Source organism: Sesamum indicum, linkage group LG10 (assembly GCF_026168435.1).
Source record: "Sesamum indicum cultivar Baizhima isolate 11 linkage group LG10, ASM2616843v1, whole genome shotgun sequence".
In the NCBI taxonomy this organism is placed as follows: Eukaryota; Viridiplantae; Streptophyta; class Magnoliopsida; order Lamiales; family Pedaliaceae; genus Sesamum; species Sesamum indicum.
Window position 1 is genome coordinate 16,351,777 of NC_142666.1, and position 22,447 is coordinate 16,374,223.

At 35.9% G+C, this 22,447-nt stretch overlaps 1 protein-coding gene across 4 annotated transcripts; it reads left to right on the forward strand.

Annotated features, from left to right (window-relative positions):
- Positions 1-1,514: 1,514 nt before the first annotated feature.
- Positions 1,515-21,158, forward strand: SAC9 (sacI homology domain-containing protein / WW domain-containing protein). 4 transcript variants are annotated; one of them, XM_020697388.2, is made up of 15 exons: positions 1,515-1,630; positions 2,597-2,659; positions 4,499-5,100; positions 7,152-7,284; positions 8,085-9,301; positions 10,392-10,499; positions 10,635-10,805; positions 12,270-12,512; positions 12,588-12,652; positions 12,749-13,019; positions 14,485-15,324; positions 16,504-16,701; positions 17,700-18,155; positions 18,300-18,527; positions 20,541-21,158. In XM_020697388.2, exons 2-15 carry the CDS (start codon positions 2,647-2,649, stop codon positions 20,820-20,822), a joined length of 4,827 nt encoding a protein of 1,608 aa, XP_020553047.1. In that variant the 5' UTR covers positions 1,515-1,630; positions 2,597-2,646; the 3' UTR covers positions 20,823-21,158. The 4 variants fall into 4 exon arrangements, with proteins under 4 accessions (XP_020553047.1, XP_020553046.1, XP_011091528.1 ...); XM_020697387.2 differs by having other exon boundaries at positions 12,588-13,019; XM_011093226.3 differs by having other exon boundaries at positions 12,588-13,019; positions 14,488-15,324.
- Positions 21,159-22,447: the final 1,289 nt, after the last annotated feature.

Consider the following 22,447-nt stretch of genomic DNA (forward strand, 5'->3'; position numbering starts at 1 on the left):
AACCGAATTAGCAGTAAAAGAGTCCAACCTGCCAATGCCAACAAAAATAACTGCTGAGAGGACTCCCAATTTAGTCAGTAAATTCACTGATATGAAAATTAAAACAAAAAATGCATCAAAGAATTTAAAGCAACGAAGATAAAACAATATCTATTTACTAGTTTAAAAAACTTACTTTTTCCTAATTTTAATGTATAATATATTTAACAACGTAAAGGAAATGAATTATATATCTGTACAAGTACACTGTATTTTTCACTTGCTCAGTGTACTTAAGTAAAAATTCAAATTTTATATTTTCTCTTCTTTAACCTTTATTTCCTTTTCAAATTCAAAAAAATATGAAAATTATTCTTTTAGTTCCACTAAAAAATTTCATTTCAAATTCACTATAAAACAGTTGATGGAATTATATTCTCATGTAAAAGAATATAATCTTTATCAAATACATATTAAGAAAAGAAGTCTGCATTAATAGATATTAATTCTTATATCCAAATAGAACATGCCAAACCCCCAGAAATTCTCGAACGCACAAAACAGCAAAAACAACGTTCAGTAGTCCACGGACATGACCACTGCAGGTGGAAAGCATACAAGCTTAGGGAGACCATAACCTCTGCAGGTGGGAACGAAATACCGTCCTGCACAAGCCCTCCAACAAGATATTATAAGTCAGTAAATTAGGCGTTATGCCGCGAGCTTCCATATTGTGAAAAGCTTCCAGCCATGAGCAATTCTAACTTTATGAAACAATCCCTGTATCACGGTGGTGTAGGTAACTCTGTCGTGTACTAATCCTTTACAAGGAACTCATCCCAAGCTTCACCTACCCGTCCCTGCTTGCAATATCCATTGATTAAACTATATTAAGATGTATCTTTTTTGTCAAATTAATTCCAAAATACATTTCATTTTCATTATTTTCAAAGAATAACATATCTTATACAACGACTTTTGTTGTTGTATTTTATTTTTTAATTAACACCATTACGAAACATCAATTATCACCATTATATACATATATTTTCTATCGAATAATCCAAATGCACGTTCACGAAATGATCATGTCTAATATTTTGAACATATACGTTCTTTGAATTAAACGCTACAAAATTTGTTTATGAAATACATAAAATGAGGTAACTATATTTACACCTCATAATCTATATGATCTGTTTCTATAAATTACTTATATTTTTGGATAGTTATAAATACACCCATCAGAAAATATCAATATCTTTACATATTAATAAAAGCAAAAATGCAATTTATTCCTTAGTGAAAAAATCTCATGTGAAAAATTAAATAGCAAATTACTCTCTATTTAAACTATTTATAGAATATAAGTTGCTTCATTTTTCGAAACATATTAAATAATTCATTGATTTTTTTCCCAGAGAATTATTTGCTCATTTTATGTATTATAAATTAAATTTTTATTTAACCCATCAGTAAAATAGAAGGCCTTCGATATAAACGAGCTTATATATATATATATTAATAATAATAATAATAAAATGGTTATAAAGAGTTAATTCATCGTTCAACCCATCAGTTGTACCTCAACCTACAGATGCAACGTACACCTCCATCTCCGCCTATCTCCACCTACTGATGCAATCTTCCTGTAAGTTTCTCCATCTCTCTCGAAATATACACAGAAGCGTCTTTTGGGAATTGGTTTTGAATAATTTGGATCTGTTCCGATGTTCAATTGCTTTTTGTTGAATAGTCGAATGGTTTGTTAGATCTTGGGAAGTGTATTGTGGATATCAGATCATTCTGTTGATGGAATGATCACAAAAGTTGAAGTCCTTTTAGTTAAGTTTTCCATCGAAATGGACTGTAGATCTTTCTTTGACTGCTCCAAGTATCAAATTGATGCACCAACCAATCTCTGTTTTATCATAATTGTCGCCGCTGATTTATTTGTTTTTATATAATGTGTTTTTTTCTTTTTGTTCTTTGTTTTCTTATGTTTCGCGCTCTTGGTTGTATACTACGCACTTCGATTTTAGAAAATGACTGCATTTGTGTCTATGACTATGCTTGAAGTCTGCGTATGGAACTATTAATTTTCTGGCTGATATGAACATTTGCAGTTCTTTCTCCATATATAAATTATGAGCTACTGTAGGAGTTGGGGGTTTGGCTGTGCTTGAGATGATAAATTTATAGGCTATAATAAATCTCAGAGTTGACAACTCAGAAGACAGAATATCTGCTGGTGAAAGGGAATAGGAAAATGATTTTTGATTTAATATAGTCTTAATTTAGTTGCATTTATTCACTTTTCATCTGATTTGCTGTGATTATTTGATGCCCTATGTCCAGAAACTTAAAACCTTGAATAGAAAATTTGTTGTTATTCTGATATCTCGCGCAGAGGCATGCATCTGCATATAATGGTTCAAATTTCTGACTGTTGTGCTAATATGCATTGATAGTACTTAATGGATTAATTTTCTGTGGAACTTAGAGTAAGGCTTTTCAGCAAGAAAAGTTGTAAAGGGCATTTTGACCCTTTTATCTGGTTGTCCTACTGTTGGTTAATTGATAAGTAATTTTACTGTCCGACGGACCCATTCATCAGATACGTGAAGCTAACTGCTCCAAAGAACGTCAAGACGGGTGAGAGAGAGCATGGAATCATCGGGTGAGTGCATGAGAACTGTTTTAGTAGACATATGAAATCTTAGATTCTATTGGCTTGCTTATTCAGTCTTCGTTAGAAGTTTGAGTTCTGATGTCTTACTAATTATGCAATCGTATTTTCTTGAACTTCAGTCCTTCATAGTGTTTATGATCCTTTCTTGTTAATATTGTGTTCATTGGCAATGCCTTGTTTGTTGTAGCGGATTTCATTTTGGCATGATTCTTTAAGTTTGAAATGTCTGTTTAACAATTGAGAATAGCTATTTATCATTTGACTTTACATACAAATGCAGTTGAGATTAGACTGCAGGAGTGTAAAGCTAGGCAAAAACTTGCCAAACGTCTTACTTTAGTGGAAAGTATCAGATATATTCTTCTATCCAAATGAGTAAACAATTGATATTATTGTAAATTGCGGTTTCTTTTGTTTTTTTTCATTTATATTTTATCTCTTCATTGGTTTATTGTGTTTTTTTGGTGGATTTGTACTGCATCCTTGCCTAATAGATCATTTCTTGAGTTAAAATGACATGCGATCTCCGGAATCTTCCATCTTATTTTCGCGCTCTTTTTTCTTTTAATGAAATTTTCTTTTTGAAATAATGCACTAGTGTTTATTATTCAGCTGTCTCGTATGCTCTTGACTCTTTACAAGTGTCTAAGCAATGAGGCGTCCACTCCATTGGACCTCATTCTGCTATACTTTTTTTTTCTAGGTTTGGACTATTTAGATTTTCTATGTGCAGTTGCCTAAATTGGATTTAAAACACCACCGTATGTCCCTTGTAAATTTCCTGCTGCCACAATAACCTCGTAGTCACCAGTGAAAACTTTTAATGATTTTCACTAACCTACTATGGCAGTGTTTGCGTGCGCTTCACAAAAGTGCTTTTCAACTTCTGGCTCCAAAAAAAGCACTTTTGAAGTGTTTGGGGGTAACAACTTCTGCTTCTGAAATGGCTAAAAAAAGCGCTTTTAGGCAAAAAGCTAGGAGCACCTTGAGGGGTGCTTTTAGCTACTTTGGCTTTTTCGTAAATAAATCTAACTTTATTTTTTACTACTTTACCCTTATTATAATAATCTTAATTCAATTTTACTGTTTTTTATTTATTTGTAAAAGTGTATATTTAAAGTTGATAGCGAAGTTTTCAAATAATTTAAATTTTAACCAGAATTAAATTTATAATTTCACATATTTAATGTTTTACGTTTTTTTATATTTCATGTGCTATATTATCTATTTATATTATTTCGTTCGCATATTATTTGATTAATTAATAAATTTATTATTTTTCGCAATAATGCAAGCTTAATTATTGTGTATGAATCAAGAACTATATTACTCAGTGGGAGCATTATTAAATTAAACATATTTTTATAATATTTTTAAAAATATAGATATGAAATACCTATAATTGAAATAAAATTTATGATTTTTGTGGAAAAAATAATAATAGTGACAAACAACAAGTGAAATAATAAGCAAAAGATATTATCTTGTTAACACATAGGGACAAAACAGTCTTTCGTCAATTAAGTTTATTTTACAAGTGATTTTTTCTTCACACACTACCCAATTTAGCTTGTAAGTGCTTATCACTTTTTTTTACGAACACTACCCACTTTTAGTTTTGCTGTAACTTCTAACTTTTTCAACAAAATCACTTCTTTAAAAGCAGAAGTTTTTGCAAACACTCCCTTTGGTCTAGTGGGAGGAGGATGTTTTCCACCGAAATTCCCTGCTTCTAATTGTAACTAACAAACTTAAAAATCCTGGATACTTTTATGGCTACCCTCTCTCCTTTTCTCCACTGATTCTCGAATATGTTTGTTGTTGCAGCAGGTCGTTTTCTAAGGGATACATCTGTAGTTGTTGTCACATTGGACTCGAGTGAAGTATATATTATCATCAGTTTGTCTACCAGGACTGATACTCAGGTTATCTATATTGATCCGACAACTGGGGCTCTTCGCTATACTGCAAAGCAGGGTTATGATGTTTTTAGGACCCAAAATGAAGCATTAGATTACATCACAAATGGTTCAAAATTGCTTTGTAAGAGCGTAACACACGCACGAGCTTTATTAGGTTATGCAGCCCTTGGTAGCTTTGCTCTACTGTTGGTAGCAACGAGATTGACTGCCAGCATACCGAATTTGCCTGGTGGAGGTTGTGTTTATACTGTAACTGAGAGCCAGTGGATTAAAATTTCACTTCAGAATCCTCAAGTACAGAGTAAAACTGAAAATAAGAATATTCAAGAACTGACTGAGCTTGACATTGATGGGAAACATTACTTCTGTGAAACTAGGGATATAACTCGACCTTTCCCAAGTCGTATGCCCGTTCAGAATCCTGATGATGAATTTGTGTGGAATAAATGGTTCTCAATGCCTTTCGAAAACATTGGGCTTCCGCAGCATTGCGTCATTCTTCTGCAGGTTCTAGTCACACTTGGTATCTTCACAATTGTTCTATCTAATGTTCTTATGACTAATTTGTATTACCTTCTCACTTCTCTGACAGGTTTTTCTTTATTCTTTGCGCTCTTTGTTTTTGACTTCTTCCCTCGTGGCTTAAAACAACTTTTATGAGTTCTATAGTGCATCAGTGGGTGAAAATATTATAGGTGACTAAGTTTAGCTGGACCTTTTCTGTGCGTTATCATCTTTCCATATGAAATCTCCTTAGCTGTAGAACTTTGATGTTATACGTTACTTCAGATCATGGCAACCTTTGGAAATTATATGTCTGGCATTTACTTTACATGATATGATGATGTAGACTTTGAAATACATGTGATGGTGCCTTTCTGGTTGAAACAAGTTCAAAGAACTTCAATTGGCTCCAAAATGTAAAGCAAGATGTGAAACTAACCTATCTCTGTTTTGCACCTAGTGTCAAAATAAAATGAATTCATGGTACTGAAAGCTTGCTGTCTACGTTTTTCTCTGGCATTCAATTGCTGTCTGCTCATTTCTTGGTTCTCGGCAATAATGTGTTGGATGCTATTTACTGGACTTGAGAATATAGAAAATATCCCACTTCTGAAGTAATTAATAGATCAAGGTGTCGTATACATGCTTTCAATTAAACTAGTCTTGGTGCATGTACAAACCACTCTAGCCACAGTCCTGATGCCTTTTTTTTCTCTTTTTGGGACAGCTCAGACCAACCTGTCCATACTTGTGTAAGCTTGTAGGATTTTGTCCTTTTGTACCTTGGTTCTGATAATTTTTACGTTACAAATCCTTCATCTCTTAGCTTCCATTATATTAAGATTACTATTCAAATTCGTTTTTCTGATTGGTTTGCCTGAGATTCTATAGTTGATGGAATGAAATTACATCTAAATTGTAGTCTTGGATAGATGTCTGATTGACTCCAGCGTAATTTGTTAATATATTCAATTAATTAATTATAGCATTGTCTTTGGCACAAGCTTGATGCAATATGTTACCTTTCACTTGTAGCTCACACGTAAACCTGCACATCCGTCCTTTGATTTTCACTAAATGCCATGCTAGCTAAGTGCTGCAAATGCGACTAATATGCGGCAGGAGGATTGGGCTATCACAGCATATAATCTCGATAGATGTAATAGGGTTATTTTTCCTGAATAGGTAAGGGAATTCAACACTTGTGTTTGAAGTGATAGAAGTCATTAATTGTAACTTGTCATTAATTGTTTTCTGGGCAATTATTCTTCAATTGCAACTTCTGACCGGACTAATTTCTCAAAAAATTTGTGGTGATAGTTCTGTTGTAAACAGTCAAGGGGCATATGGATAACTATAATGTAACTACTGTAATGGTTGGGACAGGCAAATAATTGATCAGGTATATGTCTCTATGAACAAAGTAAGGTGTTAAAAAGGGAAGATGCAAATATAGCAGATTAGCATGGGCCCATGGGAGTGAATGATTTCTGCAGCCAAAGTTGAATAGTATGGAGACATCTTTAAATTCAAAACTGTGCCAACCATCATCTGAATAAAAGTGAGATTTCTCCTGAAACTTGGTTGAAGTGAGTTTTATGTTCTTCAAGTGGATTTATTTCCTACATTTTCAGTAAGATGTTTCTGCTAGGCTGGGTTGACTCTTAACAACCTTCATGCTTGTAGTTCACATTTTTTTAGTTCCAGGAATCAGATAATTTTTAATAATGTCCAACTCTTGGAAGGCATTATTGTTGGTCAAGTACCTTTCAAATACAGTTCTGTTGTGAATATATTTCAATTCTCAGAATTCTTTCACCGTGAAGATTAGTACTCTTTTTTCAATACTCGGAATAATATTTTGTGTATCCATACTTTCAGATGCTTTGCAGTGTCAGATCTTCTGATTTCTTTACTTCATATTTCTGATCATTTTCTAGCAGCTTGCTTAGTAGAGTTCTTGAAGTCTTTCTGAATCTGATCCACCAGCTTTATAGATATTGTTATGTTGAAAGTTGGATGACATGCTCACACAATTGTCAACCAATGTACAGGGGTTTGCAGACTGTAAGAATTTTGGTAGCCTTGGGCAGCAGGAGGGGGTTGTTGCACTCACTGCACGTCGTAGTAGGTTGCACCCTGGAACTCGGTACTTAGCAAGGGGCTTAAACTCATGTTATAGCACCGGTAATTCTTCTAAGATCTCTGCAATTCTTAGTTCATCCCTTTTCTTCTTTCGCTGAACAAATTTTTGGTGTTAACTATGTCTGGTGGTGCAGAATTTATTAGGAAAGATGCATTTATCTTCTGGAATGTTTATTTTTTGGTCTTAATTTGTTCTTCATTCACTTAATACATGCTTCTGATCCATGTTTTTGCATTATTTGCAACTTGCAAGATTGTTATCTAAGCTACGCATGGCTGTGCAGTTGACATGGTTGACTCTTCACCATATCATTATCGACACTATAAATTTAACAAGCTTTAATTTGTTCTCCTTGTTGGTTTCAGATTTTTTTTCCATACCCCGTAATTTTGAGTATTAGTTTCACATACAGCAGAGAGTTTCTTTCCGAACAACTAACAGCAAAGTATCTTAGGTGCTGTGTCCTGACTGACATTTTACTATGAAAACATTCCAAATAGCAGTTGTATCCTTGCTGCTTATAGGTTAGAATTCCTTTTTGCCAAGTGGATCCTCCCTTTCCATCATCCTTATGGTATGGAGTATGTTTTGCTTGCCTGTTCATTTTTCTTTCCAACACATGTAGTTGTAAGCTTGAGCCACTACATGCTCTTTTATATATTTTCTTGTCCAGTTAGATGTCATTGTGTTATCTTTTCCATTGGAAACTGCATTGTTTATGATCCTGTTTCAATGGTATTTCTCATATCCAGCTTTTCAATATCATCTTATTGACAACCATCATTCACATTTTATTTCCTTAGTGCCCCCCTTGTCACACACTTATTTTCTTGAATGGCAGGTAATGAGGTTGAGTGTGAACAACTTGTTTGGATTCCCAAAAAGGCTGGTCAAAGTGTTCCTTTCAACACTTATATTTGGCGTAGAGGCACCATTCCTATCTGGTGGGGTGCTGAATTAAAACTTACTGCTGCAGAAGCGGAAATATATGTATCAGATCGCGATCCTTATAAAGGAAGTGCGCAGTACTATCAAAGGCTGTCGCAAAGATATGATTCACGAAATCTAGGTACAGCTTCTGGCGGGAATCAGAAAAAAAGTGCTCTGGTTCCAATTGTGTGCGTCAACTTACTAAGGAGTGGAGAAGGGAAATCAGAATCTATTTTAGTTCAGCATTTTGAAGAATCGCTAAACTATATTCGTTCCATTGGGAAACTTCCTTATACTCGGATTCACTTGATAAACTATGATTGGCATGCTAGTGTAAAATTGAAGGGAGAACAGCAAACAATTGAAGGACTTTGGTATCTTCTAAAGGCACCCACAATTTCTATTGGCATTTCTGAGGGGGATTATTTGCCCTCTCGTCAAAGGATTAACAATTGCAAAGGTGAAGTAATCTATAATGACGACTATGATGGTGCCTTCTGCTTAAGATCACATCAAAATGGAGTAATACGTTTCAATTGTGCGGATTCTTTGGATAGAACAAATGCTGCTAGTTTCTTTGGTGCACTTCAGGTATTTACGGAGCAATGCAGACGGTTAGGCATATCACTTGATAGTGATTTGGCATATGGTTATCAATCACCTGGTAACTATGCTGGATATGTGGCCCCATTGCCTCCTGGCTGGGAGAAACGGTCTGATGCTGTGACTGGGAAAACATATTATATTGATCACAACACGAGGACTACAACCTGGAATCATCCTTGTCCAGATAAACCTTGGAAAAGGTTCGACATGACCTTCGAAGAGTTTAAGAGATCAACTATATTGTCGCCTGTTTCTCAATTAGCTGATCTTTTCTTAGTTGCTGGTGACATTCATGCGACGTTGTATACGGGTTCCAAGGCTATGCACAGTCAAATTCTTAGCATCTTCAGTGAGGAAGCAGGCAAGTTTAAACAGTTCTCAGCAGCACAGAATATGAAAATCACACTACAGAGAAGATATAAGAATGCAGTTGTAGATAGCTCCCGCCAGAAGCAATTAGAGATTTTTCTGGGGCTACGGCTCTTCAAGCATTTTCCATCAGTCATGTTCCATCCCTTACATGTATGTAATCTTGGAATTTCAGCAATTAATATGCCCTTGAGTTCCCCACTGTGCTTGTTGCTTATGTTGTTCTTGGCTCTTCCAACTTCTTTGATTCTATAATTCCTTCTTTTCATAAGTTTTTCATCTCGTCATAATTTATTTTCCCATTGGGAGCTTCTTTTAAACTTCTATACTCTTCTGTGTGTGGTTCAATACAGATGAAACCTTTCACTTTCTTTTGTTGCTGTACTAATACCAAAAGGGCATTAGTTTTAATTTGGTAACTTCTTAATCTCTCTAAATTGCAGCATTGTTACAGGGGATTGGAGTTTATCAGCTAGATCTTTTCTTTATCATGTCTTCTGTAGTATGAACAGATATCGCTAAACCAACTACTATTTTGCCTTTTAACTGGTTCAAACACTTGAATCTTGAAGCTAATAGAAGAAAATTTGGATACCCAGAAGTAACAGATCCAATCATATCTACACGAGAAATTCTGATGGTTCCACTGCAAGGTTGAAATAATTAGGAGGCGGCTTGTAAACTAGTCTCAGAATAATAATTTTTAAAAGCAGTTCACTTAGTTAAGGAATGTGTTTATAATATTGCTATGAACTATGTGGAATATATAACCTATATGTGCTGACGGATGTATGTGAAAATAATTCAAATAGTGCATATGGCAAACAGTTTGATATTCCAATAAGTCATTTTGCACAATTTAAATTCTTTAAGTAACTACAGATGAGATGGTCATATGCTGACATGTCTCAAAAATTAATCTCAAATATGAGTACAATGTCTGAGTTATATGGTTTGGTCTGTCGTTTGACTGTATTTTTGTCATCCTGTGCTGAAATTTGATTATTTGTACATGGCAGTAGTAAGGTTATAGAATGGAGATCAGAACTCATAGGAATGATATGTTCATGAAAACTGTCAAAATAACTCAATCCACCAATCCTATCAATCTGGACTTTCACTTTAGTTGAAATATGAACTCTCTCAAGTGAATTGGTTTCCAGCCTTGCAAGCATGTCTGCAAAATGTGATCAGTCTCGTGGTTTGACTTGCAGAATATAATGATTTTTGCTGATTACATCAGGTACCTTCTCGCCCATTTGGATGCTTTTTGAAGCCAGTTCCAAGCATGTTTTCATCTTCTGATGGCGGAGCTAGTCTCCTGAGTTTCAAAAGAAAAGACCTTATATGGGTATCAGATTTTGCATTCTTTGTTATGGAAGATTTGTTATGCATTTCAAAAATGTTCTCATTTTCCAAATTCTGCTATTTGAAGCCTTGGTCCATCTCATTTAATAAGTTATTACTTTTTGTATGCATACAATAGGTTTCTGCGCAGGCCGCAGATGTGGTTGAACTCTTTATCTATCTTGGGGAGCCTTGCCATGTTTGTCAGCTTCTTCTGACTGTTGCTCATGGTGCTGATGATACTACTTTTCCATCAACAGTTGATGTGAGGACCGGACGCTATCTGGATGGACTCAAACTTGTTCTTGAGGTCTGTTATATCTCTATATTGATCTTCTCAACTGTATGACCTTTAGTTTTTACACCCAAACCTTTTCATGTTTGCTGGGTGTACTTCCAGATAATTTCCCGACAAGAATAGTGTTCCGTTTAGTTCTTGTCGAAATTGTTTCTTCTCTTGTTGAAGAACTTAACTACCTACTGCGTTTTTGGAGTACAATCATTTTAAGTCTGTTCAATCTTAATATTCCCAATCATTCTCCCAAAGAGAAATTAAAAGTCCTTCATGGTCTGTCTTCTGGCTTATGAATTCTGGAGGCCATTGAGTTAGAGTTAACATTCTAAGCATACCTAATTTGAGATACAAGGAAATCGTTTTTGCAAAAGCTCAAGATTTTAGAAATACATTGGCTTACCTCTGTTTCTTGTTCGGTGTTGCTTGATTCATGTTATATGATATGTTAAAGAGGGAATAATATCAGAGGAACATTCAAGCTCTGTTGTTCTTGTCACTCCCTCTTTACCAGCTTCTGTATTTTGTATTTTGTGTATGGTGGTCTTTGAACCAATCAAAAGAAGTAGATCATCTATGACGTGGGTAAAATTATGCAATGACAAAGATTGGACAGTAGAGGAGCTTTTGAGCTCTGTTACTCTTCACTCCCTCATTTTGCCAGCTTCTGTATTTGTATTTGGCGATCTTGAACCATTTAAAAGAAGTAAATCATCTGCATTCCTTTGAATTTATTTATGCAATGACCTCTAACCTCCAGCAATCTACCAGCTACAATTCTAGTTTTAGTTACTCATCGTATATCACTTTATATACAATTTTTCATAGTTGGGACAAAATTTTTGACTGTAAGGAGCATCAGTTTCTAAATATATCTGGAAGCCTGAAATTTGTCTTGCGAAATACATGTGCTGAGAGATTTGAAGATGCAAAAATAGTTTTTAACTTGAGTAATTTTAGGGATACTCTTGTCTTTTACCGCAGCTGGTTCCATTCCAAATGTTAACGTCTCTTACTTTGAGAGCATTGGATGCTTTTTACAGTTGAAGGAAAATTCTGATACAGAAACATAGGGCGATACCTTTATTGCTTTTTTGGTCTTTTATTCATCAGTTGTTAACATTGTTTACTATTTTTTTGCTGCGATTTGCATGGTACTGGTATCTGCATTTGAGTGGTGTCTATCTACTTATGTGTTTCTTCCTTCTTGTTTTATTACTCTCTATAGCCTTCTGGAACTGAAAGGACAATTATGTAGAATCTTATGATGGGAAAACTAGGAATATGTGCATTTACTCCACTTTGACTTTTTGCTAATGCAGGTTCATGCTTGACTGCCAATTTTAAAATAACTAGTCTTTCCCTTAAAATATCTTTGTACATTGCAATCAGAAGAAATCAAAAGTGATATAAAGTTGTTTCCATTTGTAATAGCAGTTTCAGTTGGCTTTAAGGTCTCTAGTTTAACATTAACCTTCACAGGGAGCTTCTATACCTCAATGTGCAAATGGGACCAACATTCTGATACCGTTAACAGGACCTACCAGTCCAGAAGACATGGCCGTCACTGGGGCTGGTGCACGTTTGCATGCCCAAGAAACCTCTAGCCCTTCCATGTTATACGATTTTGAAGAACTGGAAGGAGAACTGGATTTTCTTACTCGAGTTGTTGCGCTAACCTTTTATCCTGCCATACCTGGAAGAGGCCCAATGACACTTGGTGAGGTACGAAACATCAACTAAATGTTGTTTGAAGAAATATATTGAGAGGATATCAATACCAATTGAGTCTGCATGCAGGTAGAGATCCTTGGAGTTTCTCTTCCATGGAGGTCAATTTTTTCCCGTGAAGAAAATGGTGCTAGGTTTGTTGAACGCATCAATAGTCACCAAAAGGAAACCAGTCCATTTCTTTCTGAAACAGATACCAATGCTTTTGCTTCTAATTTAACAAATGACAGAAGGGCTCCATCGGTTCAATCAGAATCATCAGCCAACTCATTTGTAGACCTTTTGACTGGAGAACTAAGATTTTCAGACTCCATATCTGAACCACATACAGAAGCTGTTGTTAACAAGGGGAGTGACTTACTCGACTTCTTGGATGACGCTATCGCTCAGCCAGTTTCCGATGGAAGTGACCACTCCAAGATAGTCTCATCTCAAGGACATTCGGATAATGGATCTCAACAATATATTACATCATTCAAACACCTTGCAGGACCTCACTGGGTATGTTGTTACTGAATTAAAGACTTCTAACAATTGCCTGTTTTCTGCTCCTGCTGAACTTTTTGAGTTTTTTTAAGATTCTTGTCACATGAAGACATTTTTAATATTTAGATCGATTATAGTATTAAGTTATCAAAATGTAGCTGCTGCCTCCCTTGAATCTGTTATCATTTAAACAGGCTGTTTTTTGTGGTTTTTCCTTCATTCAATTGATCAAGATGTACGGGGAACAGAAGTGAGTAACTCCCATGCATTTTCTGCTTACAGAAGACATCGAGTTGCTGTTCCTGTTCCGAACTCCTGATTAAATGATAGATGTTACTGATCACTGTATTGAAATTTGCTCTTATACAAACCCTTTCTTTGGTGCATATGATATGCAAAGCCATGGCACGTTATCAAATACTGTGTAGGTGCCACATGAGGAGGATTGAAGTATATCATGCAATTCATGGACCATCCCCACCCCAACCTGTGCTTGGGTTGCCAACTAATGCTTTGAGGGAGGAGCATTCCTTTAACATTGTTAAGTCCATTAAACCACTTTAGCGTGGTGTGTGTAGGCATGTCTCCAGCTCCTCTTTGTGTCAGTTTGATATTATGGTTGGGCTAGATTGAGATTGCTGTATTAGTTGATTGTTGCTGGAAACTCATGAGCATTTAATGAACTTTACCCATATGGCATGAAGATATAAAGTTGTGTGAATTTCCATCACAATCCTTTGCTAGCTTGTATTTCTCCTACATCAAATTGGTATAAGATCAATTAGACTGAAAATTTAAAATGATAGTTGAGTTTAGTCGATTCAAGATTACGGATGTACAGATTTGCTGCTGAAGCTTTGACAGTTAGGGTGAATAGTTGCTTAATTGATCTTTACTTGTTCTAGGTGGTACATTGATGTTTCTAATTCATATGATTTATTGGTCAAAAGAAACTTTTCACTTAGTGTAGCTCGTGGTACCTTTCCCTTCCAAGAATGAAAACACACTCATGTGGACGCATTTTGTTGGTCATTTACCAAGTATTTACATGTGTGTTATTTATAAACTGTTCTGCGTTTTCTGTTGCAACAACTCTTCTTTTGCAAGGTTCTTGTGAAATTTGAGAAAAGAAACTTCATCTTGTCAAAGTGTTCACTTTCCATTTAGATTCAGTGGTCTTGATTCAACTGTACTTCAGCAGCTCTAACTGTGTGATACTTTCTTAGTCTGGCTCCCTCATAGCTAACTGCTTAAATGATGTTTTACATGATTAGTTATGCCTGTAACTTGGGTTAACATGAATGCTGGTACTTCTATAAGTTCCTTGTTCTGCAAGCATGGTCATATAATACAACCATGCATGCTGATTGTCTCTGAGAATACTGTGGAAGTACCAATTTGAATTGTCACCATGACTTTTGTGGCACCTGCTTCATTGACCAACTTGATGTAACCTTCTTCCTTTCTTTCTATTAATTAGCAGGAAAGAAGATTAGATTTCATGGAAGCTGTGAAGCTTGAAATAGAACGTCTTCGGCTGAATCTTTCTGCTGCTGACAGGGATAGGGCCCTCTTGTCATTAGGCGTAGATCCTGCCAGTATAAACCCAAATTTGTTGCTTGAGGATTCATACATGGGAAGCTTATACAGGGTGGCAAGCACCCTGGCCTTGCTAGGGCAGGCTTCATTAGAAGATAAAGTTACTTCTTCAATTGGGCTTGGACTATCTGATGAAAGTTCTGTTGATTTCTGGAATGTTACTGAAATCGGAAAGAAGTGTTCAGGTGCTGCATGCCAAGTTCGTGCTGAGACTGGGCCAGCTGCTGGTGCATCCTTGACTTCATCATCTTCCCCGGCTTCAGAATCCATTTTCGTCTGTTCTGAATGCGGAAGAAGGGTTTGCAAAGTTTGTTCTGCAGGGAAAGGAGCTCTATTGCTTGCATCCTATAATACAAAGGTGAATTCAAGCTACAATGGTGTAACTAGCCAGGGAGGATCTGCCCATGGATATTCAGCTGATGCATCTTCAAATCGCTCGCCGACACTTGATGGGATTATCTGTAAACTATGCTGTGATGAAGTTGTCCTTGATGCATTGATGTTGGACTACATCAGGGTCTTGATTAGTCAAAGAAGAAGAAATCGGGTGGATTATGCTGCACAGAAAGCCCTCAACAATGTGTTTGGATTGTCGTCAAGAAACTTGATTCCGGAAAGAGATGACTTTCTAAGCAGTGAAGGAGCTTCTAAGATCTTAGAGAAGTTAACAGATGGGGAGGAATCACTTGCAGAGTTTCCATTTGCCAGCTTTCTACACCCGGTAATATGATTATCATTTTCGTATTCTCATTCTCATATGGGTGTCTTCATAATCTCAAATACTTCAAATTTGATCTCCTCTCAATTTTCTGATAAAAAGTTAATAATCCTTTTTGCGCCAAATCCATTCCTACAAATTAGTTTCTAAAGGCTGAACAAAGAAACCTAGTTACTCTTTCCTTTCATAATAACGTATCCTCTTTGACTTGCCACAGAGTTCTAGGTGAGAGTTGAAAGAGTAGGTTTAGCATATGTTTACATTATTATCTCTAAAAGTAGTGGTCTAGAGTTAGTGATTTTACATCATTACTTGAAGTGAGAAGTTATGTTTGACAAAAGGTTCCAGTGTTAGGAAATAGAGCCTTATTCTGGGTCGCCCTGTAAAGGAAATAGGATCTATAAATTTGGGACGGAGGGAGCGACTTCCTTTGTCTTGGCTCCCAAAGGTTTTCCAACTCCCTTTTGCTTATCTAGTATTATTCTCTTCTTACTTCTGTAAGCTTAAGTCCTGTTTCTGCACTTGGAATTTGTTTTAGAGCTCTCCCCTTCATCTTACGCACAGCTGTGTTGTCCTAGTCCTTTCTTCCCATTTCAATGGTTCATTCACTAATTCGATGATTCAACCTTCTCTATGAACTTATGAGCTGTAAATGTTCTGTTGTATTAGGAATATTAGGTATGAAACTTATGTTATGTGGTTTACCCCAAAAGGAAAGGTATTTAAAAGCAAATTAAGAAGGGTGGTAATACACTCAAGATTGGTGAGGTTATTTGACTAATAGTGATCATCCCATCAATGGATTTTTAAATATGAAAGAGGCATTTTAGTTTCAAAATACTTTACTCATGATAGGTGCATCACTCAAGATCACTTCTTCACTGAATACTGACAACAATAGCCAAAACCTAAGTTGTCCATGGATGTAGTTCCTAGGTCTAGACCACCTAATCACATAATGTTCACCAGTGGTCCTAAACCCCAAAGAGTATCCTTTACATGAGTGGCTACTAAGGTTATCCCAATGTTGCACTTGGGAAAGAAAATAGGCCTTTTCTATCAGTTATGTCATCAAGATCAATTAGCTATATGTAAAATGTGTAGATGTGTTAGTGGTTTGATGTATTTCCAATTCGACTGCTTTTACTATCTGGAGGTTAGTTGTGGCTTTATGTTATATAGGTTGAGACAGCAGCTGGTTCGGCGCCCTTATTGTCGTTGGTTACTCCTTTCAATTGTGGATCAGAAGAGTCATATTGGAGAGCTCCCCCTAGTGTTTCTTCAGTGGAGTTTGTCATTGTCCTCGGCGATATTTCTGATGTCTCTGGTGTTGTCCTTCTGGTTAGTCCATGTGGCTATTCAATGTCCGATGCTCCTACTGTAAGTACCCTTGCTGCGGACTTTTTACCTGTTAATTAACAGTTATAGATTCATTACTTAATGATTGGATGTCAAATTTACTTTTAGAACCAAATGTTTCCGCAGAATGGTCCTTTCAAGATTACAGTATCTGCCACGTATATTATGTGCAAACTTTTAATTGGATTCTCGCATGAAATGATAATTCCTTTCATGCACAATTTTGTGTGTTGCTATTGTAACTCCTCTCTCTTTAGTAGATACTTTTGCCCTAGTAATATAATATGTAATACCAATGTAATAAATCCTTAGTCCTATTAGAAATGATATTTGTATTGCTATTGTCATGTGAAATAACACATTTTTGCGTTATGTGTAACGTGTGAATCCTAGCCAGAGAAGGGGAAAAGTGTATGAAATGATTGAAAGCCTTGTACTTTATCTAGAGTGGGAACAAGGAAGAAATCCAATGCACATTGGAGGAAAAAGAAGTGGATTTTTAGCACAACTAGGGTCTAGGCCTTTATTGTTCCGTGCTATAAAATTATCTGCAATTCCCAAATACAATGTTCTTCTGCCTGGAGGTAGAGGTCGGTTTCTAACAGAAAAATGGAAAAGAAAATTGTTTTGATTAGTTTTGTGATTTGTTACTTTTCTGTTTGTCAACTGTTCGATCTGATCGAGCCATAAACTATTAGATGGTGGTCCTTGGATATTGCTACTGAATGTCAAAAGACTTTCCCTTCTCTTTCTACATACTTTTCCCTTACACACACAAGTAAGCTTTATGAAGTAATATCATCATACACATACAGCATACACGCACAAGTATGCTGTACGTTCCATTCTCTCTCTACATACTTTTTTTCTTTTACTTATACTCGTGCATTTACTGCTGGGTTTAATATGAAAGTATCTTTTGACTGCCAAAGATAATGTCTTACAACTGTATTCTGAGGTCAGTTTTATTACCTAGCAGAATTTTGCTTTTTTAATGTGTCTTTCTGCTGTATATACAGGTACAAATTTGGGCTAGCAATAAAATAGACAAGGAAGAAAGATCATGTACAGGGAAATGGGATATGCAGTCTCTGATAACGTCTTCGTCCGAGCTTTGTGGCCCAGAGAAGTCACTTAAAGATGTTAAAGTACCTAGACATGTAAAATTTGCCTTCAGGAATCCTGTCCGATGCCGTATAATTTGGATCACCTTGCGTCTTCCACGACTTGTGTCTAATTCTGTCAATTTTGAAAGAGACTTTCATCTGTTGTCTCTGGATGAAAATCCTTTCGCGCAACCCACCCGGCGTGCCTCTATTGGTGGAGAATTTGATAGCGAACCATGCATTCATGCTAAAAGAGTTCTGGTTGTTGGGAGAACTGTGAGAAATGAAATAGGGGTGTCGACACAAGTTTCTGACCACATAAATGTAAGAAACTGGTTGGAGAGAGCTCCTCAGTTGAACAGATTCAAGGTGACGCATAAGTTCCTCTGTTTACGATGCAGAATTTCTTTTATGTTAATTGGCTCAGAAAATTCCTTTGGAGTTTATCACAAATATTTACTATACAGTATTTGGTTTACATTAATTGGCTGAGAGATCATTTAAATGTTTCAGGTTCCAATTGAGGTTGAAAGGTTAATTGACAATGATCTTGTTCTCGAGCAATTTTTGTCCCCAGCTTCACCTATGCTGGCTGGATTCCGTCTGGATGGTTTCAGTGCAATAAAACAACGAGTTAATCATTCACCTTCATCAGATATAGATATTGGGGCTACGAACTGTCTTCTAGAAGAGAGGCTGACATCTCCCGCTGTGTTGTATATTCAAGTTTCTGCTCTTCAGGTACTGCAAACATATATCCTGTTGTCCTGCTAACACTGTCTTATAGTAATGTCATAAAATAACTAGCTTAAGTTTTATTGGGGTTTGACACAACACAAGTTCAAAACTTCCCCATCTTTTCAGAAAATATGATTATGCGCCAGGGCATAAGTCCCAAGATTGGGCCAAATCCGGGGACTTAGAAAGTTAATCTTTTGTGCCTAATTCATATTTGTTAAAAGCGCATGGCACATCATGGCGCGAAGGTGCTCCAAAGCCATGGTGCACAGCGCAAGGCGCTCCTTCAGCTAACTTAAGCCATTCATAGTTTTAATTTCACGCTGATGATAGGTTATGGCTGCTGAAGATAGAGTAGAAGTTTGATATACATAAATATTGACCTTTATCTTGTATATGCCATAGAATAGCTGATCATGATTTCGAAGATTGCTAATTTCTGCAGTTATTCCGTTTCTGCCATTTGGTAGTTCTTTTACTTAACTTTTATCCCCCTCCTCCCCTCGAGCTAGAGAAAAAGAGAAAGTAAATAATGATATGCCCTCATCTGTTTTTTATTCACTTTTGTTATACTGTTTACACCTACTCAGATATGATATGACTAATTACATTTAGTATTGTTTATTTATTCTAATCGTAGGACTAATAATCGTAATACTTGTATTTGCAAAAATGGGTTTGCTCGGAGGCTTAATCTGATCAGCCACAACAAAATTCTAAACAAAATCATGTGACAAATTGAAAAAAATTGTTAGCTATCATGTGGTAAAGCATATCTGTGCTGTGAGTAAATCTTCGAAACCCACTTTATAAGCTCTAATCTAGGTTGTACGCCCATCTTATGATGTTAGTCCCGGTTCCTACAACACAATAATGTAGCTCCATTTGGCAGGTGCGATAATAATATATAAAAATGTTAGTGTCATTTTTGTTGAAATAGAAATATGGGATTGGGATGGGGATGGGCCTCAGGGGAATGTTGATTGCGATGATTAAAACAACAAGGTTAGCGATTCCCTGTCATATCCTCGAGAAATAGTTCACTGAAGATTTAGGATATTATGGGTGTATGTACTGCTCAGATCCAAGAAATTGTTGCCAGCTCTAATTTTTACTTGGTTTGTATATGTTAGTATGAAGATTTTGTTTGGACCCAGATGGACAAGGATGAGTTGAGAAAGGGAATGGTGACTGATGCCATGGTGATAGCTTCTGGAAGAGAATTGCAGTATTTAAATACAAAAGTTGATACAGAATTAAATATCAGGATTGATGGTGTTATGAAGAAAGATCTAAGAACTCGGCTGGAATTGTGGTATGAGAATAATTTGGGGTGGAGACATGGAAAAGACATTTGTCTAGACTCACTCAAGTTACAGTGAGCTAGGAAATGATGCAAAAAATTGGGGAACTAGTTGCTAAAGTTGGGGCCATTGTCCTTAAGAGTAGTTGGTTTATAAATGGAAAGTTGAAGAATTTGAAATCTTTTGTAATATGAAATTGTCCAAACAAATCCAAAGGTTTTATTCTGAAGTATTTAAAACTTACCTTCAAATCTATCAATCCAAACACTGTGTTAGAGATTCATAAAAACTCTAGAAAGAAAATGAAGACTAGATCTAGGAAGGGAGACCTAGGACTCCATTAAGGATTCATCATACTGCAGGAAGGAAATGACCACTGTTAGGGCATGTCTATTCAAAACTCGTAGCAGGTGTCTAGAATACTCTTCCAAAGGCAGTCCCACTCTCCTTGTTGCTTTCTTCTCAACAACATCTGATGAGTTAATTTGGGCCAACATTTAAACGACTAGGGTTTATGGCAGGTTAATACCTCTTGCATTCATCTCATGCTACTTTGATGGCTTGTAATAAAACTAAGCTAGAAAAGGGAAAATTAGAGGTGAGAAACGCCACGATTAGTATAAAAGATGTAGCTTAGCTTCTCATTCTTTCACACGTCTCAGTGATTTATTTTATGACTTATAATAATAAAGTCATCATGTTCCTCCCACAGGAGTCCCATAACATGGTCACTGTCGCTGAGTATCGCCTACCAGAAGTCAAGCCTGGAACGCCCATGTACTTTGATTTCCCTCGACAAATAAACACTCGTCGTGTAACATTCCGGCTGCTGGGAGACATTGCCGCATTCTCGGATGACCCAGCAGAACAAGATGATTCAGAATATCGAACCCATCCATGGGCTGCAGGTTTGTCTTTGGCAAACAGAATTAAGTTGTACTATTACGCCGACCCCTACGAACTGGGCAAATGGGCCAGTCTTTCGGCTGTTTGATCAGATGCATGAAACTTCTCTGATGCATCGATTATTGAATGATTGCTTACGGTCTATTATCTACCTTTGGTTATTCAAACATAACGTTGATGATGATGCTGCCGTTCTTTTGTAAATTAGGAACTTATGATTCTCTTGGTTGTGTTCTTGAGTTGTGTATGTAATTGTTGATGTAACACTGTAAACGACCAAATGCGCGTCGTTCTTTTGGTTCGAGTTCTGCCTGCATTTTACTTGGCGGTCTCGTACCAATGGAATAGGACGCTACGAGGGCTTTCGATTCCGTGTCTTGCTGCTCTCTATTTTTTTAGGCATTTCTCCTCTTTGCAACGTTGAGTTACTGGTCTATATCTTACTTTCAACATTTGAAATTTGCATGGGTGGTCATATTTTGGCATGCAGAAATAGAAAACTGATAAATTTGGTTCACAGTTTGGTTTCAATTTTTAAGCAATTTAGGTATTTTTTTGTTTAATTTAACTGATCGTACCGAGTATTGATTTATTTTATATTCATTGTTAATTTATACTTCGTAATATGTGCAAACCAGTGTGCAATTTTTATAAATATTTTGAAAAAATAAATTAAATATATAAAGAAAACACCAAAAAAAGAGAGCACCTCTTCTTTATATATTGATTTATATACTTGCTTACCGAAATAAAAGAATAATAACTAACATAACTATGATTTTCTTTGATAAAAAAAATAGTTAACCATAATACAGCTGTGGAAAACCCAGAAAAAAACATTTAACAATTGTGATCAATTTACTTAAGTATTTAATATCATATCATACCAAAATTTTAAGTTATAAAAATTCAGTTTCGGTTGGTTCTACACCATTTTCGGTTTTCTCCGTTCTTAAAGGAGGATCAAAGTCGATTCTTCCACTTTATCTTGGGACAAACCTGTGACATACTTTCTTTAACGTTTCTTATGGCTCAAACCTGTGACATATTTTTTACAGTAACCAAGTGCCAGGTTCTATACCAAATCTGACAAGTAATCCTGTCTTATTACACTGGAATTGCAGATGCCATTAGGGACTAACGACATTTCACCTCTTGAAACTACCACGCCTTTTGTTAGTTATCTCTTCCTACTCCTGAAATTTGGAGTAATTATACACAAATCTTTTGTGATTTAAGAAATTTTATCTAATATACTTAAAGTTTGCTTTCATCTATCATGTAAGTTCTTCATTAGTTAAAAATCACCAAATTTGCTGATATTAATAAAAAAAAATTAGATAAAATTTTATATTAATTCCTGATTGACTTATTACAAACTTATTGCATATCAATTAATTCTTTTATAACCAAATTACCCTCGCACATTTTCGCGCGTTAATGCAAGTGAGGAGGTATATCTTTACTGTTAAGGGTAGTTTAATCCAAAAAAGATTGTTTGACTTGCAGTAAGTCAGTAATCAATCAATTGAGGGTAAATATCAAATTTCATTGAGTTCTTTTTGTTAATATCAGCAAATTCAATGAATTTTGACAAATAGAGGGACTTATTTGTTAGATAAAAATAAATTTTAGGAGTACTATGTGTAATTTCTGACACCATAAAAATTTTAAGTGTAATTACATCAAATTTCAGGAGAAAAAAAAGTGTAA